Source organism: Pleurotus ostreatus (assembly GCF_014466165.1).
Source record: "Pleurotus ostreatus strain PC9 chromosome Unknown scaffold_6, whole genome shotgun sequence".
NCBI classification, from domain to species: Eukaryota; Fungi; Basidiomycota; class Agaricomycetes; order Agaricales; family Pleurotaceae; genus Pleurotus; species Pleurotus ostreatus.
The window spans coordinates 1,395,702-1,421,795 of NW_023503161.1; the positions used below are offsets into that span (position 1 = coordinate 1,395,702).

The 26,094-nt window shown below is 51.0% G+C and overlaps 12 protein-coding genes across 12 annotated transcripts; 4 read left to right on the forward strand and 8 right to left on the reverse strand.

Annotated features, from left to right (window-relative positions):
• Positions 1-116: 116 nt before the first annotated feature.
• On the forward strand, positions 117-2,074 carry PC9H_008716 (uncharacterized protein; the record flags this gene model as incomplete). The annotated part of the gene is made up of 10 exons (XM_036778224.1): positions 117-167; positions 228-321; positions 374-415; positions 467-548; positions 608-652; positions 707-802; positions 857-1,015; positions 1,065-1,111; positions 1,161-1,932; positions 1,984-2,074. 10 exons carry the CDS (start codon positions 117-119, stop codon positions 2,072-2,074), a joined length of 1,479 nt encoding a protein of 492 aa, XP_036629652.1.
• A 1,071-nt stretch (positions 2,075-3,145) lies between these two features.
• PC9H_008717 (uncharacterized protein) lies at positions 3,146-3,624 on the forward strand (the record flags this gene model as incomplete). Its single annotated transcript, XM_036778225.1, has 3 exons — positions 3,146-3,358; positions 3,415-3,513; positions 3,565-3,624. 3 exons carry the CDS (start codon positions 3,146-3,148, stop codon positions 3,622-3,624), a joined length of 372 nt encoding a protein of 123 aa, XP_036629653.1.
• A 471-nt stretch (positions 3,625-4,095) lies between these two features.
• On the forward strand, positions 4,096-4,726 carry PC9H_008718 (uncharacterized protein; the record flags this gene model as incomplete). Its single annotated transcript, XM_036778226.1, has 3 exons — positions 4,096-4,331; positions 4,387-4,505; positions 4,560-4,726. The coding sequence occupies 3 exons, from the start codon at positions 4,096-4,098 to the stop codon at positions 4,724-4,726; spliced, it is 522 nt and encodes a 173-aa protein (XP_036629654.1).
• A 241-nt stretch (positions 4,727-4,967) lies between these two features.
• On the reverse strand, positions 4,968-6,295 carry PC9H_008719 (uncharacterized protein; the record flags this gene model as incomplete). Its single annotated transcript, XM_036778227.1, has 2 exons — positions 4,968-5,497; positions 5,551-6,295. The coding sequence occupies 2 exons, from the start codon at positions 6,293-6,295 to the stop codon at positions 4,968-4,970; spliced, it is 1,275 nt and encodes a 424-aa protein (XP_036629655.1).
• A 981-nt stretch (positions 6,296-7,276) lies between these two features.
• On the reverse strand, positions 7,277-8,672 carry EXO1_1 (Rad2 nuclease; the record flags this gene model as incomplete). Its single annotated transcript, XM_036778228.1, has 2 exons — positions 7,277-8,469; positions 8,525-8,672. The coding sequence occupies 2 exons, from the start codon at positions 8,670-8,672 to the stop codon at positions 7,277-7,279; spliced, it is 1,341 nt and encodes a 446-aa protein (XP_036629656.1).
• Positions 8,673-8,762: 90 nt separating this feature from the next.
• On the reverse strand, positions 8,763-9,846 carry EXO1_2 (Rad2 nuclease; the record flags this gene model as incomplete). Its single annotated transcript, XM_036778229.1, has 3 exons — positions 8,763-9,338; positions 9,390-9,633; positions 9,686-9,846. The coding sequence occupies 3 exons, from the start codon at positions 9,844-9,846 to the stop codon at positions 8,763-8,765; spliced, it is 981 nt and encodes a 326-aa protein (XP_036629657.1).
• A 440-nt stretch (positions 9,847-10,286) lies between these two features.
• On the forward strand, positions 10,287-10,548 carry PC9H_008722 (uncharacterized protein; the record flags this gene model as incomplete). Its single annotated transcript, XM_036778230.1, has 2 exons — positions 10,287-10,453; positions 10,524-10,548. 2 exons carry the CDS (start codon positions 10,287-10,289, stop codon positions 10,546-10,548), a joined length of 192 nt encoding a protein of 63 aa, XP_036629658.1.
• Positions 10,549-11,726: 1,178 nt separating this feature from the next.
• On the reverse strand, positions 11,727-12,587 carry PC9H_008723 (uncharacterized protein; the record flags this gene model as incomplete). The annotated part of the gene is made up of 2 exons (XM_036778231.1): positions 11,727-12,341; positions 12,516-12,587. The coding sequence occupies 2 exons, from the start codon at positions 12,585-12,587 to the stop codon at positions 11,727-11,729; spliced, it is 687 nt and encodes a 228-aa protein (XP_036629659.1).
• Positions 12,588-13,117: 530 nt separating this feature from the next.
• Positions 13,118-14,170, reverse strand: PC9H_008724 (uncharacterized protein; the record flags this gene model as incomplete). Its single annotated transcript, XM_036778232.1, has 4 exons — positions 13,118-13,754; positions 13,786-13,870; positions 13,930-14,091; positions 14,140-14,170. The coding sequence occupies 4 exons, from the start codon at positions 14,168-14,170 to the stop codon at positions 13,118-13,120; spliced, it is 915 nt and encodes a 304-aa protein (XP_036629660.1).
• Positions 14,171-14,712: 542 nt separating this feature from the next.
• PC9H_008725 (uncharacterized protein) lies at positions 14,713-22,098 on the reverse strand (the record flags this gene model as incomplete). Its single annotated transcript, XM_036778233.1, has 12 exons — positions 14,713-17,246; positions 17,315-18,722; positions 18,792-18,872; positions 18,928-19,182; positions 19,236-19,395; positions 19,441-19,529; positions 19,580-19,660; positions 19,711-20,073; positions 20,124-20,237; positions 20,292-20,660; positions 20,710-21,123; positions 21,175-22,098. 12 exons carry the CDS (start codon positions 22,096-22,098, stop codon positions 14,713-14,715), a joined length of 6,792 nt encoding a protein of 2,263 aa, XP_036629661.1.
• Positions 22,099-22,441: 343 nt separating this feature from the next.
• On the reverse strand, positions 22,442-23,375 carry FAU1 (5,10-methenyltetrahydrofolate synthetase; the record flags this gene model as incomplete). The annotated part of the gene is made up of 6 exons (XM_036778234.1): positions 22,442-22,560; positions 22,607-22,711; positions 22,767-22,811; positions 22,872-23,027; positions 23,084-23,212; positions 23,279-23,375. The coding sequence occupies 6 exons, from the start codon at positions 23,373-23,375 to the stop codon at positions 22,442-22,444; spliced, it is 651 nt and encodes a 216-aa protein (XP_036629662.1).
• A 646-nt stretch (positions 23,376-24,021) lies between these two features.
• Positions 24,022-25,600, reverse strand: PC9H_008727 (uncharacterized protein; the record flags this gene model as incomplete). Its single annotated transcript, XM_036778235.1, has 10 exons — positions 24,022-24,266; positions 24,317-24,539; positions 24,593-24,663; positions 24,720-24,854; positions 24,911-25,048; positions 25,101-25,170; positions 25,230-25,310; positions 25,361-25,389; positions 25,438-25,478; positions 25,530-25,600. The coding sequence occupies 10 exons, from the start codon at positions 25,598-25,600 to the stop codon at positions 24,022-24,024; spliced, it is 1,104 nt and encodes a 367-aa protein (XP_036629663.1).
• Positions 25,601-26,094: the final 494 nt, after the last annotated feature.

Sequence of the window (26,094 nt, forward strand, 5' to 3'; positions counted from 1 at the left end):
CGCGCTCACCTCGCAGAAAGCTGCAGATGGGGTAGCGTGATCCTTTGATTGCGATCACATGATCTAGAGATACTCCCACGCTCCTGGTATAATAACCTCCAACCTCGTCAAAGCCGATGGGCTTGTTGTCCTCCAACTTCCTGCTTGCTCGTCGTTCTATCCTGCAGGCAAGTCAATTCTATTGCTTATCCTTGGCCATCACTGAGAACTAATCGCGCTGCACTCAGATCATGGCCTCGGGAGTTGTAACTCCTGGTCACCCGCCAATACGAAAATCCAATACGGCGTTGAGCATTCGAGTTGCAAATCTTGCGGATAACGGTACTTCTTCCACTTTATGAGTCCTCTGCTCTCTACATCTGACGCGAACCAGTCTCCAGTCAGCAGGTTGTCTCGTTGTTCTCATCCCAGATTGGTAGACTGCATGGTTTCAATCTCTACCAACATCATTTAACGCGTTAGACAGGCCCCATACGAGAATTTTGCGAGTCTGACAGCAACGACTGTCGATCGTTGGAACTGTGCTTCTACTCGCGGGATGCATCCAGGTATCTAGCATATACATGTTCGGGATCTTCACCGTATTTCTCATGGGTAACTTCAACAGGAGAGCCCTCTGCTTAGCCGGATATATGCTTGGTGGAAATCAAATGTGCGTATATGAACTGTGAGCTCTGACATACGCTGCTATATATGCCGCACTTAGTTCAGTGACATCGCTTCAATCCCAAAGCAACGGCGAAAGGCGACTTGATCAAAAGCGTAACCTATATGTCCTTGGGCTCCCTTTCGATCTGACCAAGTAAGGTTATGTCTTCTCCCGACATGATGCTCGTTATTTGACGCTGCCCACCAGAAATGAGCTAGCTGAAGCTTTTAGCACATGTGGGAAGGTATCTCATTGTGTTATCCTGGCAACAGTTGACAATGCATCTCGCCGTCGGGGCTTCGTCGTAATGTCTACTCACGAAGAAGCAAAGCTCGCTATAAGTAAGCTCTCACAGACTCAGCTGAAGTACGTACTAGCTTGTGCTCTCACTTCATCTCTTACTAACTCGCTGCAGAGGGCATACGCTCGATATTTCATGGGCTGTGGTTCAACGTTCCCAAGGTCAATATACATTACTCTTTTTTCGCTTTGTCACTCATTCTCACCGCAGGCTTTCTTGACGGCGGTGATCGCAATGTCGGCCTAGATGCCAGCATTTCGGACGGTTCATTAGGTTCTGACGCTCCTATTCCCGAAGCTCCCATGACTGCTGCGTCCACGCTCGGCGGACTACCCGATGCTCACTGCCTCTCCGTAGCTTTGTTTCCAACCAACATCCTTCTCGTGAAAAATCTCCCGACCTTCCTATTCTCGCAGATTTCCGATTTGAAGCCGCTTTTCTATCCCTTTGGTCCAATCAAGCAGCTCAAACTACTATCAGCCTCGGGAAACGGGCCGCTAAACAGCTCGGATACTCTTCGGCCTTCTACGGACATGCTCCCTGATTCTGTGGATACTGCCTCTGCTATCGTCGAATTTACATCTCTTTCTAATGCTGAGGACGCCAAATTGTCTCTCCACGGTCAGATTTACGCCAATCTCGTCGTCGCTGTATATTTCCTGGGCCGACCTGTACCCGCGAACGACCATTTTGCGACTACTGAAACATATCACGGATTGCCAGGCTATTTTTTGGATCCGAGCCCTCCCTTTGTTTATGGATCTCCTCACTACGCCCATCGGCCTGTATTTTATGGATCTCACGTCAGTGGACTGCCCTACTATGCCACTCCTGCGCCTTATAGCCTGGCTTTTGTCCCGCCTATCTGTACTGGACATTCCTCTGGCCATTACGCCAACCCTCCCTACGCGATACATAACCCCTATGCCCGACCTTCTGGCTGGCCTCGCTTAGATTCCCGGACAAGCTCATTGGACTCTCGGTATGTTTATCGCCCGACGGTGATTTCTACTCTATAATCGTCCTGGATTAGGCTCAGTCTGGACTCCCACTACTCGCCCTCTGGCCACGTCTTTGATGTATCCAACCATCTCTCCGCGCCACCCTCTTTCAATCCTTTCTAAAACTCTTCGTGCTACCCAGTGAATTCGTTCCGAAACCAAAACCAAAATGACGGATGTTGGGCTCGACCTTCGAGACCCCCGTCTTCGTGCTCTGCTCCTCCTGTCTTTCGTGCTGCAATGCCCATTTTGCCTCTCTACATCGCGATCGTCTTTGGTCGATTCTCATTCTCTAGTGCCTCGGCGCGTCCACGCAGAGTTGTCTTGAATAGCATCATTAACATAGGTTGGATCCCTCGCCCATTATTCATTGTACATTATGCATTCGGTTCATTGGGACAATATAACTCGGATTTGTAACCTAGCAGTTCCTAGGTTCAAACGTTCAACTAGCCAAGGCGATTGATTGTATGTTAAACGTCTCCCGGCTGAATCCAGAGCGTAGTTCACGCTTTATCCAGACAGGTTCAATTGACAGACATTCCCGAGGCATGTCGTGCCCTCCAGAAGTGGGTTCATACCGCAATGGAAGGTGTGTACGCCGTCCCGTTGGAGTCAGTTGCGGGCACGGAATGCATCGGGTGCGATCTTGAAAGCAGGTATATAATCCCCAGTGACGCAGGTCGTTCGTTTCACCCAATGTTCTATCTCCGGTGGACGAAACCGGCCGCAGGGCCATGCTCTCACCCATCGGGACTCTCTCGTATATTCGTGGACACCGAAAATGGGAGACTTGAACTCATAGCTGCCGAACCTCCAGCGTCATACGTTGGACCCCGCAGACGCTCAGCATGGTGGGATGGGAGTCTGGATCGAATGGATGTCCTACCTTTCGCAGGTGCACAACATTCCGTGTTACGCGCTGTCTCTTCGCGGGCATGGATTGAGCTGGTACCCCAGCTTAATATCGATGGTGTGGTTTACCACGAAGCGGGCACGAGCAAACCATCTCGCGGCGGGCATCGAATACGTCGAGGAAAAGGAGAAGACCGAAGTTGTCCTTGTTGGTCACTCCAGTGGGGGAGGTCTATCCCAAATCCTTGACGCGGGAGATGTGATTGTCGCAGGGCTCGTTATGGCTGCCTCGAATCCTTGCTACGGCTCGTGAGCCTCCTTCCTTGGTTCACTCTTCGAATGTGGAAACACTTCTTACACCCACAGTCGCCATTATCCAACACCTATTGGGTCAAACGCGCCTTCTTCTGCGACACTAAGCCGGATAGCGAATTCGATGCGTTCGCTAAGAACATGTCGCACTATGAAAGCCTTCAACCAGATATACGCCTGACTACATTCCGCACGTCGACCAGCCTTCCAGCATCATCCCAAGCGGCCGATGGAAGCCGTGTAGCTGCAGGATTATGATTTTGGCGGCTGAGAAGGGTAGGGTAATGTCTATCAAGCAACTGAGAGGTGCTGCTGAGCATTATCGTGGTAGCGTTGTGGATCTGATCAAGGCAAAGAAGTTGGATTCAGAATCGAGTGGTCTCTTGGGGGACGATGTGAGTGGGGTTAGGTTCTGGATGGTGGCAGGTGCTGGACATCACCTTCAGAATGATCTTCAGTGGGATGACGGTGTCCGTGAGGCCGTAGAATTCTACGAGCAACTTTAAAACTACAGATGTGAACTAGCTGTATAAACAAATCCAGAAAGTAGGATTTACCGCCGGCATTAAGGATAGAGAATTGAACCACCTTAAAGTGACTGGATCATTAAAAAGCTGCAGCTCTTCACATATTGAACGATGCACGCGAAGATTAGACGGCCCGCTTTGCCAACTCCGAGTTGATAGAGGTTCTTTGGCCCGCCGCCGACCGTAAGAGATGCTATGCACTGTCGATGGGGAACACCTAGCCGCCAACTTCAACCTAAGCTAAGCCCGGATGCGCTACTAGCATGTGGAGTAACCCCCAAGTGTTCATTCTTTTATATAAATGGCTTGTCATGAGATAGCATCCTGAACATTCACTCCAGCGGGTCGGTCTTGTCGTTTCAAACGATCAAAAATGTAGTGAAAGACCGTCACGTCGTCACATCGTCACGCCTCATCTCATCGTCAGCTACGCCCACAAACTAGATTTCCATGGCTATGGCCCGTCGAAGAATGTCCAGGGGGGAAATGCAAAGTCCCACATCCCCCGTCTTCCCAGTGGCACCTTTCCCGCCTCTTCCTTCGCCAGCACATCACAGTCGAGCACCGGAATTCTATGGATTCGTTGCATGGACGTCTACATTGCTTCTATTCATCGTATTTATATTGTGGGCAGTTCTCCCAGATGAATGGATTGTCTGGCTTGGAATCGAGTGGTATCCGAACCGGTACGCAGCGTATTGTGCACAAACGATACCACCTCTCTGATTAACACAACGATAGGGAATGGACGCTGCTACTTCCGTCTTACACCGTCCTCCTCGTTCTACTAACGTATTTCACGTATTTTGCGCTCGCAATCCGCGCGACGCCATCGTTCTCTGAAATGAGTTCAATCACTGGTCAGACTTCTATTTTCTGTGAGAGAATGGGCACTGCTCACGCGCTTCCAATAGATTCATACACGCATTTCTTTCCTACCGCTGATACGGACATACACGAAGGATATGCGTCGGCTAGCGCACTCCCAGAATTATATGATATGCCCATAGGAGTGGTTAATCGCTTGTTGTACTCTCAGAAGAAGGATCATCCATCCTTCGGCGGAGGTATACGACGCTAAGGCCGGACTTCGATATGTAGCGGCCTGAAGCATTAAAGGTCCGCGCCTCGACCGATCCTACAAGTAATACATGTCGACAAGATACAGAAGAATTACGTCGTCGCCCGCCTGGCTACTTTAATACACGCCTAGATCAACACTCTGATCCACGGCTACAATGTCTACCCTTCGGGCTGCATGATCACCAACCTCTCAATACACGGCAGCTTGGAGCATTGGAGGCGCAGGGCCAGGTAATCCCCTAAACTGCAGACGGTGGACAACGAAGACTACTAAGCGAGGGTTCCTCTGCTGTATCCGCTGGGGGACGCACCTGTGTCGGATGATAGGGATGTGAGCCGGCAGGCAAATATGAATCTCGCTCCTCAAAGAACTCGTCGTGAGGGCCAACAGGCATCGTCGGCACAACCGTTCGCAGAGGCATGGGTAAAGCAGGGGCGAACGATCCCACCCCATTCTGACGGTCGAAGCACTCGCCACCGTCATCTGACTCCGAATCGACTTCGGAACAAGTCCTGAGGGATTTGACGTTTGTTCGAGTGGCGAGGCTGGGTGGCACCCAGTGCAGTTTGGTGGGGCCTTTCAGCGATTGCGATTGCGGCGAATACGACGGCGGCAAGACTACCGGATCGTTGAAATCGACAATATATGGCGTAGGCTCTGGGTCATTCGTGGGAGGGGATGGGATGATGCCATGTGTACGTAGATGACGCTTGGCATTGGAACGAACAGCAAAACGCTTGTTACATCCCTGGACGGTACACGGAAACGCTAGATGGTATCACGCTATTAGATCCATCATCGTACATGCCCCAAACACGTACGTTTAGAGTCAGTGTGAGTGTTCATATGTGTCTGCAGCCCACTTGGCCTTGGGAAGAGTTTGTGGCAAATCTCGCACTCGTGCATCTTCGACTTTTTCTTGGGACGGTGTGAGACGGGGGTCGACATTGATCTTTCTCTCGACAAGCGGCTACCTCGGGATGGGATGCTGAGATCACGCTCGGGACTCGGTAGAGACGGATGGGGCAGATATGTCACGCTGGTCTCTGTGTCCATGGTGTGCAGCGGGGGCGATGTGTTTCTCCGGCGGACGGAAGCGCCCGGGGGTCCGAGTGCAAAAATATCTGGATGAGGTAGACCTGTCATGGCCAAGTGAGGGCGGTTTTCGACATCCATCGGCCCTTCGGATGGAAGACATTCAGGGAAAAGTGAATTCCTTGATGTCACTGGCTGCGTCACCGGCTCAGAGAGTGGCGAAAGATATATGTCTTCCCCGACTGGTGGTTGCGTTTCGTCGTCTCCTAGCTGGCTTCTGTATGTCTCAGGCTCGAAGTCGAAGACAGACGGTCGTCTATGAACGAGGCGACCAGAAAGGTCGTGCACTTGGTCCCTCGACTCGGGGAGCGAAGGATATACGTCGCCGTATTCCTGCGCTGGGGGGAGGTAAAGACTGGGAAATGGGTGGTGTCCATATGTCCCCCTCCTTGCAGATCGCTCCAGTGAAGTCCCCACGAATTCATCAAAGTCATCCAGAGAGCTTCGCTGCGACGACTCGGGATAGCCCATCGAGGCCAGGTTACAAGGCTGTTGATACGGGGCAACCTCCATCGGTCGACAAAAATCCTTTCCGCCGCTGTTATACTCGATGGGAGCGACGGAACGTCCAGGTGGTAGTATCGAAGAAAAAGTTGGAGTCGATTCGTCTTGTGCCACCCATCGTGGTTGGTTGATATAGACTACAGGACATGTTTCCCACGTTCGTCGGTGGTCATCTGGATACATAATTGTGATGGCAGGCCACGTCTGTCGCGCGAAGCGTTCAAAAGAGGATACCGAAGTGCTTGATTGGGGAATTTAGGGTACTAATTTGCTTGAATGGTGGATCAAGAAAACGACCATGAGGCCTGTCTAGCAGCCGTTATCATGCGGTGGTTTCAACCTCTCGAGTCTTCCCTACGAGAATGCGATGTAAAAATCAATGTCTTTGCCTCCAATAGACGTACCTTTGATTAGGCTGAGCTCGGGCTTTAGTTTTGAGAGATGATGGTATCCAATACAGGGATATTTCACAAGTCCGTTGGCCCTTTGGTGCGCTATGAATACATTGCAGTCAGCCTTCGCAGCAACACCAGCACGAATGTGAGATTCTTGGGGCAGAGCGCTTACCATGTCGGCGAGTCGAGACCAATCAGTAGTAGTGCTCAAGGCCCATGGGCCCAGAGGAATGTTCGAAGACTGGGTCGTAGCGTCATCTGTGGAGATTCCAGGAAATTTAAATATAAAAACACGTCGTCGGTAGCTTTTTGGTGGGGCATGACATACACTCAGAGTCACAGGTGCATTTCGAACCCCGCGACAGTGGCTTACTTCCCCGAAAGGGATTATCGTGGTTCACCCAATTTACTATCATGGAAGCCTCAGCTCAAATAATCATATTATACAAAAGCCCACCACGTGCACAGATATCCTTGTGGTGAAGAGGGAGCGTGTCAATCATGTATCTGCCGGGAGTGTGGATGTCCGTCGGTATCGCTGCATTGATGCCTTCTAGTGCTCTTCGCCTTGCTTGACAAAAGTCAAACTTCTTCGCTGCCTCTGCTTTAATCCCAAGGCCGGAATAGGTTTTGCACTGGCAAGATGTCGCCCCAAACCTCCCTTCCTCCTGTCACTGCGATCCACCAGCGGAGTATGCCTTCCCATCGGCGTAACATTTGTTTCCGACCGCCGAAGACCGGCCTTCCCCGCAAATGACCATCGCTCTTTCCACCCCTGTGCTACCACCTCAACGCGTTCGCGCCGAGCTTTGGCCTCCAATGCATCTTCATCAAGATTGTCACAGATATCGTCTGCGCCAAGCACCAGTGAAACGTCCCTGACGCGAACATTTAAAACTACCTGAGAGGAATCGATTGGTGTTGGAGGGGAAGGGCTAGGCGGCGACGTCGAGCCAGAGGTGTCAGCTTCGCCTCCAAAACATTCAGACTCATCATCATCGTCGAACCCGTCTATCTCGCTGTCGTCGCCGCACAATGCACTCCTGAGGTCGGGACCCAGGAACACTTTGGGCATTCCAATACCATCGTTATCTCCATCATCCGTAGGCCGGGACACGCGTTTCAATCGTACCGCCGTTGGGGTCTCCACGTTTGGCCCGTAACTCCACGACCGACGCCTCGCCTTCTTCTGCTTGGGAGCCGATGGAGAGAACGGGCTCGAAACGGGGTCCACCCCAAAGTCAGCGCTGTCCTTCCGCTGGGATGTAGGACCCGCGGGAGAGGACAGGTCGGGGAAATCGTGCGAACGTGATGGCGAAGGGGAGATATAGCCATCCTCTTGTTCAACAGGGTCGTCTACCACTCCATTCGATACCGACATGTACATCTCTGCATCAACATGGCCCTTCGCCACAGTTGAGAAATCGCATTGAGAGTCAATCTCTTCGCAGTCTGAATCCTCGACCACTATGCATACGTTCTCCTTGTCTAGTAGGTTTCTCGATGGGCCAGCTTGCGGAGCGAAGAATTTGGAAAGGGTCATATCGTCAGTGTTATTGGCTTTCTTGGACTTGGGAACAGGTTCCCGTCGCGCACGCTTCGCCGAAAGGTCTTGGTCCATGACCTCGACCAATGTTCGTTTACCGCTTTGCCGACCAACAATCATTTTCTTAGGACTATGCTGGGTGGGCCGGAGTGAAGGCGTCTTGGTTACTTTTGCAGAAGGTGGTATGATTGCATTCGAACCTGCGTAATATTTAGCCAATGATTAGTGACTCTCAAACCAAGTGTTTCAATGTACCGAAGAAATTCAGAATCCCCCCCGACTTCGAGGGCGTCTTGGGCTTGCTCGTAGGTGTTTCAACGCGCCTCGCCTTGCCCTTCGCTTTTCTATTGACGTCTATCTGCTTCAGAACACGTGGGATGTAGGCGGGATTGATATCTTCCATCGATTCATGTGAAACGGGGTCAGCGTCGCCTTCAGCAATTCGTTGCGCTAGACCAGGTTCCATATCCCTACATCCAGAATGTTGAACGTTTTAGTTGACCAAAACCGTGATGATTACGCACTCCCCAACATATTCATCTGCCTCATCGTCCCAATCGTCCCCCACGTCCGTCAAATGCACCAATTTGCCCTGGAGTGGGTCATAGACTCTCTGATGCAGGAAGCACTTCTCAGCGAGCCGGAAGCGCTTCATATATCCAGTCGGTACCGTCTTCTTCCCTTCTAACCTCAGAACTTGAACCACCTTCTCAGCTGTCTTGTGTTTCTTCAACATCGACCACGCAGTCTTCAGCCCAACGCCTGGTATACTCGGTAGGTAATCGCACCCGCTCAATATCGCCATTGACCGGAATTGCGCGTCGGACCAGCCAATGAAGGAAACTCCGCCAGCGGGGTCAGATACTGAGGAAAAGTCGGCTCGGGAAATGGAGGTGATGACACTCGCGACGTCGTCTAGTTTGAACAATACATTGCGGCATCCAAACACGAGCAAGTCCGAGTCTTCCGTGATAATGCCATCAACCAGACCAATGCGTTCCAGATATGCGAGCTGGGCGTCGGCTTCGTAGGGTGCCACAACGTAGGATACAGACTCTGCCTTGAGGGCCTAAAGACACGCGTAGGTGGCTATCGCTCAACGGATGAAATGAAAGCGCACCTTTATGAGTTGATACGCCATCTGAGGTGTTACATCCACGCACTTGACGTAGTAGTCCCGCGCTTGAGAATGTTTACCTTGGGCGGCGAGCGCGTGTCCCCGAGCCAAGTTCTCCTCACGCCGCTGTTTCCTCTCACTTTCCGTTCCTCTCTTCGCAGGTAAAGGACCGCCGTCGAAGACAATGTAAGGTTCGATTCCATGGTGTCGCAAAAGGCGTACGCGGTGCATCGCATAGTCAACATACCTGCGTGCAACAGCTGTCAATCTCTCCTGTACTCGGGTGGCACCATACTCACTTGTGAGTTCGTTTGCCTGTTGCCAGCTCTGTTGCGCAAGAGTATACCCCACGATGCAGCCAAACATATGCGTCGACTGCTAGAGTTCGTCCGGAGAACTCGGATAGATGCTTGCTGACTTGAATAGATTTCAATAATGGTAGGAGGCCTGAGATCCCCATCACTCAAGCTAAAGACATAGAAAAAGTCAAAGGTAGTATAAGAAAGTAGGGGAATATGAAAGAATGGGAGGAGGAAGGAGGTGAGTGTGAGCGTGTTCTCGTCTACAGGCGTCTATTAGATTGGAAGGATCACCTGATCGCGTTTGTCAGGGGCCAATTGCGATCACACATTCTTCATTTGTGTACATACAAATACTGGCTGATACGGGAACATAATCTCGTTCCCAGATGTCTACAGAGAGGAGCCTTCGGGAAAGACCCGGGCGGACTTGAAAGTCGGAGTCAAAGTTTTTGAACAGAAGTCTCGTTGAGCTCTCTGTAGGACATCTGGTGTAACTTGGTAGAGAGGGGGGGGTGAGTCACATCGGTCACACTTATTTCTATATATGGAATCCATCAGCCTACCGCACACCGTTGCCTATCCTTATCATTATCGCACTATGGACTCTGTACTGAGTAATATCCTTGACGCCGAAGATACAGACTACGGCAGTAACAGATATCACGAAATCACCACACCAGCAGCCGATGATGATGACGACAATGAGCCAATTGGGAATGATGAAGACATGGAGGATGAAGAAGACGAAGGGCCGGACTCGGATAGGTGGAGACATCGCACGGCTATCCTACGAGCTCAATTGAAACCCGAACAACTACTTCCTATTGTTACGCAGACCCTTGATCTGTGGAAGTCGTTAGGAATTGACTTGCCTCTTTTCCTACTTGCACTAAGTTGGGGTGATCCTGCTTGTCGTGTTGATCATGATGTGTGTTACGCACGTACAGCATTGCTGAGAAGTGTGGAGCTCCCAATGATCCTCCGGAACTGGTATGCACCTCCACGAACGGCTAACACTGGGTGCAGGATCAGATATTATCTGCGGTATTATTTTGATTGCTATCTGAAGAATATCTCAGTTAAGCATGTCATACCCAGTTATCTCGAGTGTGACCAATATGTAATGAGTATGAGATAGCAACGGCAGTATTATCCTCAACTGACTTAAACCTCTCATTGTGAGTAAATATTTATCACATATCACACGGCTCTATATTGAAGGATTATTGCACATTTACTCCACATATTGGATATGTAATGTTAGCAACAATATGTTATCCTGCACGCTGTGTAAGAAGGGATCACGCGGGATGTCAGCCCTGCGCGGCCAGCTCTCTGCATCCAAATGGCCAAGGACTCAGGGACCATGAACTGGATTACCTGTACAATATTGGGAATATCGCATCCCTGGAAACTTCATCAGTATTGTGACGTGCCGGCTGTACTCAGAGAACTTACCATTCCTGCCGCCTCGGTGCTCAGCAGAATCCTGATTTTTCGTTCCGAAACCTCCTGAGTGTAAGGGGACACCCCTATTTTCCCCTTTTCCCCCTGTCCCATCCCCTTCCTCCTCGTCCCTTTCCTCTTTCTTTCATTCCCTTTCCTTTCCGCTTCCCTTCCGTTCACTCCCTTTGCATCCGAGCCTCGTCCGGTGACTCCGAAGTCTTCCCGCGCTTCGGACGCCTCGGACTCGCTCGGACTCGTAGATACACTCCGGGGCTCGTCCGGGCTACCTCTATCCTCCTTTCCCACTTCATTACTCCTTGTCCCCACTTCCCCAGGTCGCTGGCACGACTCCTGTACATTCCCCTTCCACTTCATTATCACATGCCCCCTCGTACCTTGTGATATTCGTTCGTACCTGTGGCTGGTGTACTGTACAGTTACCCTTCATTCCTCCCACGCTACTACAGTATATACTTCGCTTCCTAGCATGGAGAATCCCCATCCTGTTCTCTTTGGATTCTCCCTCTGCTAGGTGAGCAGCTCTCTCATGTATTGTAGTTAGTCTTATTCATCTCTTTGGATTCTCCCTCTGCTAGGCCTGCGCTGTCGGCCATCTTGAGGTTGCCCTTACACTGAGAAGCTTCTTCTTGGCTCGAGGACTCCTCCGTGAGTGGTACACCTGGATATACGGATGAGACACATGGCTTGACCTCTTTCTTAGGTGCTTCAATGCCTCAATTGCAACATTGATTTCGTCGAAGAACACAAGTGTCTGCGGAACATCGAGCACCGTCATGTTCTCTGCCAGCAGGAGTGAACCTAAGGACTCCAGGTCCTTCTTGCCGCCTTTCATTGTCCGTGTGAACCAGGCAATATTTGGGTGGTCGGTTCCTAAATGAACATGGTACGTGTACTCCTTCTCTAAGTGGACATTGTGGCGAACTTCTGATAGGATAGGCAAAGGCAGCGTTGCAGATGTGACCAAGAACGGGACTTGGACTGGGACAAAGGATCGCAGTGTACCCAGTTTAGCGTACTCCGGCCGAAAGTCCTTGCCCCACTGTGAAATGCAATGTGCTTCGTCAATGACAATGCTGCAAATCTTTGCTGCAAAATCCGGAGAACTCAGAAGCTCCCTGAATTTTGCATGCTGGAGGCACATCTCCGGGGATGTCACGATGACTTGAACTCGGCCCTTCTTCATCTCCTTAACATGATATTGACAGTGAGTTCATCGCTTCGAGAACGTGCCATGCTTACGACATGCATTTTATCATTATATGTTTCCCCATTAACTGCTAGTGCTTTGAGCCCCATCCCGCGGAATCACTCGGCCTACATATGTGAGTGGTTGCAGTCGCCAAACTTGTCTGCCACTGACCTGATCCTCTTCCAGCGCGTTAAGGGGTGATATGACCAGAACCACTTGTTGGGGTTGAACGAACAACGGCATGATGAACGGCATCGTTTTACCAGCACCGGTTCCCGCAATGACAGTGCAATCAAGTCCAAGCAAGATGGCTTCCGCGATGTTAATCTGCCAGGGATAGGGCGACTTGCCCGGATTTTTTCGTGTAAACTCTTCATGTATCTTGGCTCGCGTCAACGCCGAATCATATTTCCTTCTTCTCGTCGCAAGTAAAACAGCTTTGCATAATAGTCACGCTGATTGTTGTGTGTGTTCTTTGTGCTCTTCTTCTCGAGTTCGCATTAGGAGGCGGCGGCGTGGACGCGCTGTGGATATACAAGGCAATCGTGCCCCATTCTGTGGCTCAGGATGGTGACTAATCTACAAAATTTATCATATGTTTCTACAGCGTGACATCAACCCCCCCCTCCTCTACGAGTTGCACCAGACCTTGTAGAGCAAGAGTCAGTCGCGAATTTGAAACGCCGACGGTCTCGCGCGGACCACAAGGACTGGAGCCGAGACTAACGGGAACAATTTGCACAGGCGAATATAATATCTACAAAGCGACATGCTTAATCATTAACTTTATCATCAACTTCACCATGAACTTCACCATGAATTTCACCAACTTCACCTCTCCTTTCTTGCTCAAGAACTATTAATGTGTCTTGGATGGGGATCAGCTTGCCAACAGAGATATAGGCAACTTTGCTAGAAATGAGATTGAGAGTTTCCAGGACTGCCCCGTGAAATCCGTGAAAAGCAGTATTGGGAATGGGGAAAGATTTCTCGACAGTCGTATACATGTTGACCAACACAGCTGACAGATACTTAACGTGCTCGGAGATTTGAGCGGTCCCGATGAGCGAGATTTTAGTAGAGGTGTGCTTGAGGTTGATTGACTGGAGTGTGGACATGTGTTGCGCCTGTGTTCCAGGGAAGAGGGAGAGAAAAACTCCGAGCTGATCTCGAAGTGTGTTGTGGTGAAGAGGAGCAAGAGGAGCAGTTGACTTCGGATGGAAGCGAAGCAAGGTCCAGATCAGAAGCCACCAAACTGACTCTAGGTCATGGATTGGATTATGTAGGAAGGTAGGAGTTTCGTCGATATCGTCGTAAACCTCCGTAGAATGCAAGTTGGTATCAGACGTATCAGGAATATCCAATGTATCAGGCAAAACAGCCAAACACTGGTCTAGCAGTGCCGGAGAACTGGTTTGAGGATTAGATAAAGAAAACAAACGCCGGGCTAGCGTCATCAAAGGAGTTCGTGGTCACATTAGATAATAGCTGGTGGAGACCTTGCAAGCCATGAATTGGAGGGTGCCCTGGAATGTTGTGAATTGCAGCTAAGGAAGGAATGGAGAAGGCTTTAGGATTTTAATACTCAATGAGTGGCTGTTTCCCTTGGATACCGCATCGTCCGTGTAGAATGTAACAAACTCCAGATCGCCAAGGCGACCAGAGTTTGTCGTATCGTCGTAGTATACGTTCCCACTACTCAAGTCTCGATGAATGGCTTTCGAACCCTCCCACATGGCGTAAAGGGCTACAAAGCTTCAGGTATTATGCAAAAAGAAGATTATAACAGACGTACCGGTAATAGCATGCTGAAGTGAGAAGAGCATCTTTGTTAAGTCGTTTAGGTTTTCGTATGATGTGCAAACTTCCTTCCAAACAGTTCGGTCGTGTCGACGAGGTATGTATACGGGATGGTCTCCGCGGCATTGGCATTGAAGTTGATAGGCAGGATAATCATCAGGCATTCCAACGATACCCGAACGGCTGCTGTCTGAGTATACATGTTTTGACGATGCGGGAGAAAGAGTCGGGACCGGTTGCTGAAGGCCTCGGTGGAAGTTTGACAATGAATCACACCAAGTCACGTGTCAGGCCGCTCTCTTGAACACCCCCACGGACTCGCTTAAAGAGAATGTTCACGCCCTCCGAGTTCTCGAAGAACTATCTATAAACTTCTTGTGTGCCCTTTTGCTATGCCCTTTCTATGTTTCCAGCGGCCTGAAACCAGCTTGCCAACTTGCAGTCAACCCACAACGCGTCTTGTAGCATACTTCTTGCAACAATTTATAAATGCAGATTTACACAACAGTCACGGGGAAATAAAGGCACAATAAACATGAATATCGGGACGATAGCGGGTGGGAGTCCATCAAGTAAGGATAAACGGGCTGGAAGGTTGAGGGAGTGTAGGATCCGAGATCGCTTCCACAAGAATATCGTTCGAGTCCTCGAATTCTTCCATCAAATCCCTCATCTCCTGTGTAATAGCGTGCAAAGCATCCCTTGTCGACCACACTCTAACTTCCGACTCGTCAGGCTCGATGTCCTCGCCCCATTTACTTGTCCGGGGCATTGGGAGCAAGGTGTGACCATATCCCATAAATGTTTGCACAGCCCGTATTCGTCTGTACGTCTGTTGGATCAGCGGCAACGATTTGACGCGTACGCTCTTCAACGATAACCTCCCCGTCTCGCTAACTTCCCCGGGAGAAGAGAAGGGCCGGCGTGCGTTGACCTCCGCAGGCCCTAAATGAATGATGTGTGGAGCGAGTGTTGCTGGCGAAGGAGAGGCAGGTGGGGGAGTGATTATTTGAGGCGACCGCATTAAATGAGGAGAGGATGATACGGGGCTGAGCTTCGGGGATGATCCAGGTGATGGTAAGCCGGATAACCGTCGACGAGGTTTAGAGAACATCGTAGAAGATATCCGTTTGTTGCCTGGGCTAGATGGCATCGTGGCTTGCTGTGCCTGTAAATCGCGCTCCAGGCCAACCATCTTTTCCCGTAGGGACATACGCATCTGGAGTACGAGAGGGGTGCGGTAGAGGCAGATGAACTCCAACAAAGACCACGTAACATAATCGACCATTCGAGGGCGCTGGAAGGCTCTTGAATACAGGGACGGGCTCTTCATATGCAAATCGGTGACAATCGACAGATTGACGTTGTCAAATTGACCGCTCGACCTTGGCGAATGCATAGGGGAAGCATTCACGGAGGTATCTCCCCCCGCTAGTGCGAAACGTGCGCTCCCATCGTTAACTAAAGACCGCAGTAAGGTACCCAGCCGCATCCAGATGCTTGGGAGAGATGAATGGAGTTCGTCCTGCGCCCGCACTAGGGCAACCTTGATTATCTGGAGTCCAACAACGAGGGTGGTAAGTTGCGTTTCCGAGGCCGTTGGTTTTCCGCGTAACCTAGAAAGCAATGATTCCGAGCCTTTGGTTGCATTGGGAGGCCCTCGACAAGCTCCCATAGCATACGCAACCAGGCGCACCCACACGTTCTTCAAGGTTTGCCGGTGGTCGGTCTCCGACCATCTTCCCTCGGGCCCCACGTCGGAGCTGGTTTCTACAGTCAGGGCAAAGGGGAGAACGATGCTCACTAGAAACTCGTAGGATGGGTTAATCTTCTTTTCAAAAAGGGCCATTACATCTGCACCACGGATAGGCACGCAATGCGCGATAAGACGCGAGAGTTTTTCGGTGAAGGCTGATTTAGATTTCTTCTCGGTTTCACAGACGGCCAGTGCCGGTGCGCATACTTGAGTCAGAATGCAGCGCACGAAATTGATATCACTGCCGTAAGTCCCATCGGCCATCAACTCGATGATTACTTCCACGACAGAGGCCAGGTCGACAGAGCCAGCATGCAAAGCAATAACCGGCTGTAGACTTTGGAGGAAAGCGGTGGCGTGGTGAATGGGTACGGGAGGATCGCGGAGTAGGGCGGCGCGTGTGAAGTCAGATAGAAAGGTTGCAACGTACGACCGACTCGCCAGACTTGTGTCTTTCAACATTTGATCAACCATTCCAAAGACGAACGCCATCGAACGCCCAGGATCACCGCCGGAGCGACAGTAGGAAACGATCAATTGAAGGTAGTCTTGACGCATGGCAAAAACATCACTTGGTGATTTGGATTTATCAAACAACTCGTTTCGGAAGAATGACTCCGATGACAGTGAGTGGAGGGTCACATTGTCGGCACTATGATCCACATTAGCGGGATCAACGTTTTTTGATTTACTTTGCGCGCGTAAGAGGAGCATCGGGAGGGCCAATACGCCTTCGCTGAGGACATTTCTGGCTGAGGACGATGCATGATAAAAATGTCCAACGAGGAAGCGAAATAAATGGAGGAATAATTCTGCGCGCATAGTTGCTGGGTCGTGGGCAATGACCGTGAGCAATAACCGAACAAAGTTATCCACAGACATCGGCTTTGCTTCATATTCCTCCGGAAGGGCATCGTCTATCGAGGTACGCCCTTTGGAAGCGTCGGGGCGAAGAAATTTGAAGATAGCCTGTGGTTGTTCCTCCGCCGTCTTCATGAGAAGGGCTTCCCGTTCTTGCACCTTGTTGGCATCGTGTATGCCTGCTGCGTCGTTGAACGCAGCCGAGGATGCCCGCTTCAAGCTCGAGAACAGGGTAAAGATGCCTTGAGCGAACCATTCACAGTCAATTGTTGGCGATTTCATCAAATGTGCCGCAGCTTCCAAGCTTTGGAAAACAAAGGCTTCTTGATGAAGTGCATGGAATCGGTTGGTGGCGTATTCAATTGCGGATCGAATACCTTGGTGACCTTCGGCTTGGACATAGACCTTGATTACCGCTGGCATGAACAAGATATACCCTCCAGAAACGAACAAACGCCTGAATCGAGTACTAGCAACCATGAGGGCTGAGGAAGGTATCATTCAAGCCGCAGTATGAGGAGAATCCGAGTCCACCAGGAAAAAGGTGACTAACCAATCATCGCATGTCCAACTATACCTATATCATCGCCGTGCTTCAGTAGCACTCGGTTCAAACCATCAACAAGGACAGAGAGGTCACTTCGATCACTGAGGGTGCGAGGAAGCGAGCGGAATACTTGCGCTATCAGGAGGAGGTAACTACGGGATAACATGAGCGAGAGATTGGTCAGTAATGTTTTGGTGGCTGGAGGGACTTTGCGTCCGGGCGGGCGTTCCTTGGAAGGGAAATAGTCTTTGAGTTCAAGTGGAAACACATCAGGGTATTCGTCCATGGACGGTAGAGCTATTCGGGTAATGTTCTTTCGAATATGCTGGACATCTTGTGGGTTTTTCTTGAGCATCTCCAAGTACAGGAGGTTCTGCGAAACGCGGACCATTGTGATATAGACTAAGCCACCAACAGCTGAGGACAGTTTATCCTCGAAGGGATTTCTGGTTTCTCTTATGGAGCGAGGAAATAGTGTGGCTGAGGGAGCCGAGGGAGGGAACCACAAGTGGCCTGTCGGAACTAGTAGGGTCTCTACTTTGGCTCGACGAAAATCACGTATGGCGAGGCTATGGACCTGGGGCGCCAGAGTAGATATGACGGAAACCACGTAGGCGTAGTCATGCAGAGCATCCGGAGCATCCGCCGCTTGCCGCGAAACGAACTTTAGGAAACCGACCAAGTGGTTGAAGAGATGATGAGTTGCAGGGGGTGGGAGTATGTTGCGGAGATGAAGCAGTGCCTGCATGCAAGAGACGGCCGCTGAGGTATCTTTCTGATCTCCAGAGAGCATGTCGAGGATTGGTCGAATGAGAAGCCCTGGGTCATTTCGCATGAAGTCCATTAGAAGACCTCGGGCAGCGCTGACAACATTCAGATCGGGATCGTGGACTACAAGCGCAAGTCGGGGTATGAGCGACGCCAGGGCAGGTACGAAAACGGCTTTGCGCTTGACGCCATAAAGCGGACCCCCGGTGCTAGAATTCCGTCGAAGCAGCCCGCCTTCGTCCGACTTGTCAACAGGAGACAAGCCGGGAGAAGAACCTGGACTTAGGCTAGGCGATGAAGGGGACGCTGGCAATTGTTCCTGCATAACGTCAAGACGATCGATGTAGTGCGACGGCAGAATGGATAGCGGAGTCTTTATGAGCTGCATCCGTTGGTCAACCTCGTCGTCTTCGGAAGCCCAGCCAATTTCAGCTAGCTGTTTTCGCAACTCTAGCGGTAGCTTGTCCTTCAACTCGTTGGGATCTTCCTGCACCTCAAACTGGCTAGAGCCCATGTCGGTCCCGATGAAAGGAAGAGGACCACGCGCCAGCTTGAAAGGTCGATGGGCCCGGTCGGTATTGATCCGCTGCGACAGGAGCTGGAAGCGCCAGTGGGAAAGGATACTGAGTTTGCGTATGGCACCGAGCTTCGTATTTGGACTCGAGCTACAATCACAATGTACGTTAGCGGTGACCTCCAGGTGGATTCAACATACGAGCCTGCGAAGGTCCACTTCAACGGTAGCTGAGATTTCCAACGGTTCCTTTTCGGCGCATTGCATGATAAGAAAACAGGCCTGAGGAATAGTAATCGTTAGCTTCCGTAAACATTTAAAGAGAGCTTTGACTCACAGGTGCTATGGTCCGCTGATCGTCCTCCAGATGGCCGACCCATAGGATACGAGAGATACACCGAAGATCGTCTCCAGACAACAGAGCGGACACTGCTACGAGAAGCTTCAGCACCTTAGGGGTAAATCCCTTAGCCAATGACTCCAGCAAGGGTTTCTTCTTCTCCAATAGTGAAGCTATTCCCCCTTCCGCGGTAGTAGACACTCCACCAAATGTATCTTTGGTCGTGGGAGACAACAACAACGTGCTTCTGCGCTACGAATTGTTATAAAAGCATTGAATAGGATAGACAGATATTGGATAGATACCTGATTCCCTGACTGAGAGCTCTCCTGCGCAAGCTCGTAGACTACACTGACCTGATCAACACAAACATGGATCTCGTCATTGAAACGATCTCTTCCGGCGTTGTCTTCGTCACCGTGGGCGTCAACAAACCAAGTGATCGTTCGTGATAACCAAGGGGCACTGAAAGAAGGTCAACCCAGAGTCGTTGCGTGAGATGTTACTCACGGCTTCAGGGACTTCGTGAGTAGGCGTATTTCTCTGAAGAGGACGCAGTATAGCGATCGATGGAAGGCCGGAACCAACAGTGTTTGTTCCTAGATGGACTTACAGACAAAGAAACCTGACGGTGCCGAAGGAGACGTACCTTCACGTCTAGCCCGGCTGCCAACCGAGCCTCGAGCGACAAGGCGAACTTCACGGCGTCGACTAGCGCATGGTCGGCAGACTAATAGGATGATAATCAAATCGAAGTTATACTTTGCTGTGCAGTCTTACCGGAGCCCCTTCCTTTCGGTGTCTCACCGTTTGTAAACTAGAAATGATTTCCATGAGGATTACTGATTGGCCTAGCCGAGGAACGCCCCAAGCAGGAGTAGCTGTAGTCCCGTTATTGGCCTTCGCACCGGGATCGCTCAGTAACGCAACCGCTACCATCTCCGCATCACGCATCCAAAGGTCTGGGAGGAACTTGGAGATGGCCGTGAGTACACGCAGGTGGTTCAAAACCACCACGTCCTTGTTGGAAGCGGCGCAAGAGAAAAAGGGCTTGTAGAAGATGCGAGGGAATACGGAGGCCAATTGTTGCAGCAGAGTAGTTAGCACCAGGTTGGGCGAAGGCGGCGTGTTGTCCGCCAAATGCTGTCGGTTCGTGAGCAAAACTGTAAATCAAGTGGAGAACCGCGTCCTACCTCGTTGAAGGAGGGTATCATCGAGAGAAGGAACTTCTGGCAGACATCATGAGGTAGCACTTCAAGGAGACGCGAGAGCCAGCGAAGCACATCCCGCCATTCTTGCTCTACAGACTTGAATGCAAGTGAGCATCCTCGAGCGGGCGAGAGCAGGATATTCCGACTTACAACCCGCCTCAATAAGTTCTCGAAGCTCCCAACCATGTCCGACGATCCACGGTACCAGCGTGAGACAACACCCACACTCCATTGCGAAGTCTCTGAGGAATCCTCCAACATCATGACCTCTAGAATCAGGTGACAAACCGCCTCCTTCGCATAATGTGACCCTGGCCCGTCAAGAGCCTGAACCTCAGTGAGGACTCTCGTCCGCAGGATTTGGACGACAAGCCGGCTGTCTGATACGCGTATGGCGTGCTCGGCCGTCTTCTTCAACAAGGCAAGGGTTGCATGGCAGAATGAGCGGATGGCGCGTGCGCGGATAGAACCAGTCAGCGGCTGGAACTGGACATCCTCTTTGGAAGGTTCCCAATACTCCTGTTGCACCCTATTCAGAACGTGGACCGTCGAGGGCATTCTCTCCTACCTTGAATAAATGAACAAGGATCCATCTTTGGTTCGACGAACTACTGCGCTCAAGACACCTTGCGAGCGCCTCAACAACTAAAGCCTGCCCGATCTTCTCTTTCGAACTGGACAACGCCTTATACTCCTCTTCGACAGATTTTAAATCCAACTGTAGATTACTCGATAGCCCAAATACAATTTCTTGGAGCAATAGCGTGTCCTCCGCCGCAGGATCGGCGAACGGAGAAGCGTGATACGTCGGAAGGAGCGAGAATATAGCCTCGATAATGCAAACGAAGGCCTGCGCCGTTTTCGGCACATACGAAGGCTCGTGTGGTAACATCCGTCGCAACAGGCTTATGATTTGACGGCGACTGACGGAGGGTTGTAATGCAGCTTTGCAGCACCATAGACACCGTTCGAGGGCAGCAGACTAATGTAAAAGCTTGGTCAGTACAGCTACTAGCAGTTGCTCAATGCTGACTTGGTCAGAAGGGTCCCACCCCTTGAGAATCAGCTCGAAGACGTCGATAGCGACCTTGCGTTCTTCCAAGGTCCGGGAACTAGCCTCCTGCGCTAGAAACGGAGTCAGAAGCGCGGAAATCACCATGTTCTCGCGGGGCAGCGGATTTACGGGATTGACATGGACGAGCAGTTGGTGAAGCGGTTTAACAGAAGGAACGGCGCGACCGGCGGTAGATAGCGACTGTATTGACATGGGCCTGCGAAGTTCTTTTCCCTTGGTCAGATTGAGGTTGACGACGCTGGGGTTCGATGACGATGGCAGAGAGTGCGAGTAATTCATCATGAAGGGAAGATGGAGCGTAGAGCTTGCGGCAGAGAAGGGTTCGCGCTTGCTAGTCGCTTGGTCCCCATAGTGTGCGACCAAGCAAGCTTTCTGGATGTCCTGCGCGAGTCTGCGCGTGTCGTCCACCGCTACTTCTCTCGCCTGGTCGACCACCTGCCTGAATCCGAGGCGAGCGAACCGCGAAGGCTTCGGTGTTGCAGAGCGCGGGGGGACGACAGTAGACGTAGAGGATATGACGCTCGGTTGCGGTGACTGAGGGCGGCCCTCCGTTGGTGTCGTTTGAACAACATGGCGTCGCAGCGTCTCCCAACGAGCGACCGATGGGGAAGCAGGCAGATTCGCAGACTCTGGTGTTCCGGGTCGCAGTGGTAGAGATGGCAGCTTCCTTATCCTGGCCTTGCTTGCTGCCTTGGTTTCCGGCTTATTGAGTTGGGGTGTATCTTCGTCCTGGGGTGATTCCGTCAAACCCACGTTCGTCCACGTTGGTGGTACACTATCCACGGGAGGTCCAGCTGGGTTGGTGTCAAGGGTCCTCGCAGAGTCAAAGGATAAAAGTCGGCGCGGTATGCTCCTCTTCCCAGAGCGCTCCCCTTTAGACATCTAGAATCAGCGCAAGAAGTTGGTGTAGCAGACTTGTTCAGCGGGCACCGACTCTGGCGTTGGGCGAATATCATCATGTGACCTATATGAGACGCGTCCCCTGCAGAGGAGGTCGTTGGCCAACAACAGGACTCAGGACCCGGAGCGAGGCGCGTTCGGAAGGAAGTTATTTCACATAGAGGACTCTACATTAGATATTCCAACATGCTTGCCGTTATATTGTCTCACTTTCAAATCCCAACATTAGCATTGAACAACGACGGTACCAACTACGATGCAAGCGACGGTGACTTCAAAATACTTGTTGGACGGAAACGAAAACGAAACGACGACTACCGCAATGTCATACATCCCCCCGAGTAATAACACCGTCAGGCCCCACAATGTAATCCATTGCCCAATCATGTTCTCCCATTGGTACGATTTCTGATGCGAGGATCTGCTCGCGGAGGGCCAGGGCGACTGTGGATGGTCATGATATGTTACTTGAAGATCTAAGCATGCATACCTAGCACTGGTCGCTTCCGCCCCGACGCGACGTACGACGAGATAAACCGGTCATAGTAGCCTTTGCCGTGCCCCAGTCGAGACAGAGCATGATCGAAGGCAACACCTGGCAGGGGAAGGACATTTCATTATTGACACCGTCGCATGGTATGTGGACGTACCGGGAACCAAGATAACGTCCAGGTCGTCGCAATCGTCGTCAAGAACTAGGCCGCGCTTTGTGATGAGAAGCAGTACGCCGTGTATACTCTGTATGAAGAACGCACCACTTTGTCGAAGCTCGCCATTTCTGCTGACATCGGGCTCCCTGATCCCCCATGTACCCGGTGGTAGAGAGCTCAGGTCATCGGAATCGTAGACCCGCAGAATGTCCATCCTCCCCGGCGTCAGCTTGTCGATCTTCGGCACATATAGTGACTTCCCTATCGGATGCATAAATCAGAAATACGGAACGAGCGATTTGTACACGGCGACTCACCAGAGGCCAAGACGCTTGATACAATAAACGAAGTGTCGACCTCACCGGAAGGCATACTCAAGTAACAGCTGACAGCCCGGCACTGTCGGAAAGGGAGCAATGACTCGACGTTCTTGGCAATGGCTCTGGCTATGCTCGAGACATAGACATATTATGGGTTACTAAGACATAGCAGAGGAAGAAGGAAACAAGTACATTGGGATTGGATGTCATGCGGCGTGAGAGTCGTCAGGAGTGAAGACACGGTTCTTCTCAAACTTCTTTTCTGGCTCTTCAAGGCAGAAGTAATCATGATGGCCGTTTGGATATTTGGCGGTAGTGTCGCAGGAGTCGAGCGCTACCGTCCACGGACCAGAGTAATCGAGTCCGTTCAAACTGCACTGCCAGGGACCCTGTGCACAGTAAAGGGGCTAGTTCACTCCTCAACAATGAAGAGACTCCAAGGTCCCGTCAAATGTACCTACGATAAAAGTAGAAACCTCAGTGTTTCAGAGGGGTTGATACTCGCTACGGCTAAACCGCCCTAAGGGCGGTACGTCCAGGGTATTGCAGTGGGTTGCCATCGTATTGGCAATGTCCTCGGGTTGAATCTACTCAAGGGAGGATTTGAGACAAACTTGACTCAACCACAATTTTAATAGTCTTAGGGCGTGACAATACAAGCAAAAATATTATTTGTGCTAGAATCCAGCGATAATTCACGGCGCTGGCTCGATCGATCATGATCGAACCTCAGGCGCCCATAGATCCTCGAACAGCGGACAGAATTAAGAGAAACACCCGCCTCCAACATGTGAATTCACCCTAACACATCTCATAGACGCATGTATTACATATGTGGTATCTTACGATATAGTATTTATCGATATTACTCAACCGGCAATTGTAGGCTTGTGTGCTGCAAATCTGATCAACAGTCCAGCACAACACATTCGACGTTAAAGGATAGTGAGGGTCGCTAACAGGCTGACTGCTATCGCGAGAGCCACCCCAGCGTTAACAGTGGTACCAGCGGGCCCAACACTCAAGGCACCATTCAGCAAAGTGGTTTGGTTGCTAAACGCAACCGAGGGGGTGTCCTTTGTTGAGTTACCCCCGTAGACGTACGAGGTGATGTTCTTCCCTGCTTTCGTTGGGTCTGCGCATTTGATCGAGATGGACTTGACAAGCGTATAGAATTGCCCTGTGAAAATCCTCAGGATATACGACGGACAGGATGGGATGGGTATTTACCGGCGGCCTTGTAATCGGGATCGTCCCAGTTGATCATTCCTCCAGCCCACTCAACTGTACCGGGAGGGCTACTCTCGATGCCAGCGGGCCAGATGCTCAGTTGCACACGGGCGGGTGTGGTAGGATACTTCACAACACCCCCGTCTGTCGTGTCAGACGCACGAACCGTGCGCACAGTCTTGCCATCAATGCCAAATGTCAGAGCGTCTGGTTGCCAGTCGATCTAAGCACTCAAGTCAACATTTGTTGCGCGGCTAGAGGCTATGATGGACGTACAGTGTAATCATGATAGTTTGCAAAGGTGTCGGAGATTCCTTTATGGGTCTCGCCGTTGTTGTGGCCATCGGCTATGACCAGTCCAGCCTCAGTATGTACTATGATAAATGAAGGGGAGGGGACTCACGGATGACACCCTGCCAGAAGAAGTTACTTTGACCCTCGGTGACAGTCGAGCCAGGGAACTCCCAGTCTACCTCATCTTTAATCCCACTCATGGTAATGAACGCAGTCACCACACCACCCCAACGCCCTGTCTTAACTACAGGGTTCTACATGAGACGTATTCGAATGCGTGGCCAACGGGTGAAGACTCACGTCGGGCCGTGATGGTTCCGTAGTGAACATGTCGCGTTGAGGAGATGCGGGTACCACCGTTGTCTTTCGTAAGCAGTAACGCAAGTTCACCGCCGGAAGAATTGGTGTTCATGATCGTGCCCTTGTCGACCACAAAATCTGCGCATAGTTAGATGTCGAGAGCCACGAGGGACCGTGATGCCCTACTTACCATATGCCGACGCGTTGCCATCAAAGAAGGCTGCTTTGGTCAAAATGCGTGAGTTGTCGGCAAAGGTATGCTGCGCATCGTGATTTCTCAGCACTGGCAGATTTTGATGAAAGAGCGGCGTGGACTGACCGTAGCATCTTGGCACATGGGGGCGGGCATGCAGGAATCGAGAGATTTGGAAGCTAGGGGGTTGCAACCACCGAGGCAGAACTATTGAACCGTAAAAACTCAGTCCACGGACGGCTAATGGTATTCCTTACATCGTCCGATCCACAGAATCCAAACTCGCCTGATTGACGGTCAATTGCTAGTGGCCCAGTATTCTGGCTTCACTCACTGCAGCATGGCGCGGAAGCTGGACATGGGTTTGTTGAATTACTGTTTCCCGCCTGAGCATCCCGAGCATCTTCCAAAGATTGGTGTACTCACCAAGTTGTTGCGTTCACCGTCAACGCCAATGCGGCGACCATGCCAACGAGTATCGTATGATGACGATGCATGGAAGAAACCTAGAGATGACACCGTAGACTTGATGTAATGACAGCAAACTTGGAGATGGTACAAAGAGGAATTTCCGTGGTATCTGAGTCCAAGAGCTATAGAAAATGAGTGGTATATGCAACGAGTGTGGTGGTGGTAGGTTATAAAGGTGCCAGGGCACTTCGAATTCGAAGCACATGGTTACCGGTTCTAAATTTTGTGCCTTGCCTCCCGAAAAAATCTGCCGAGAGAAGGAGCTTTTCAAGGGGCAGAAACCAGGGGCCAGGAGTAATGTTGGATCAGGAAGAGAATGTGACTTCTTTGGACCTTCTGCAAGTAAGTTCGGAAGAGAGACAACGCGACGTTGGGTTTAGAGTGTCAGGAGGGGGGTCATAAATGGGGTCAACCGGGAGGTTCGATAGGAACCACTCTGAAGGGCCGTATATAAAGAGCAAGATGTCAACGTTACAGAGCAAGTATGAAAGCACTCAAAGCAATGTCTACGAACCCGCGG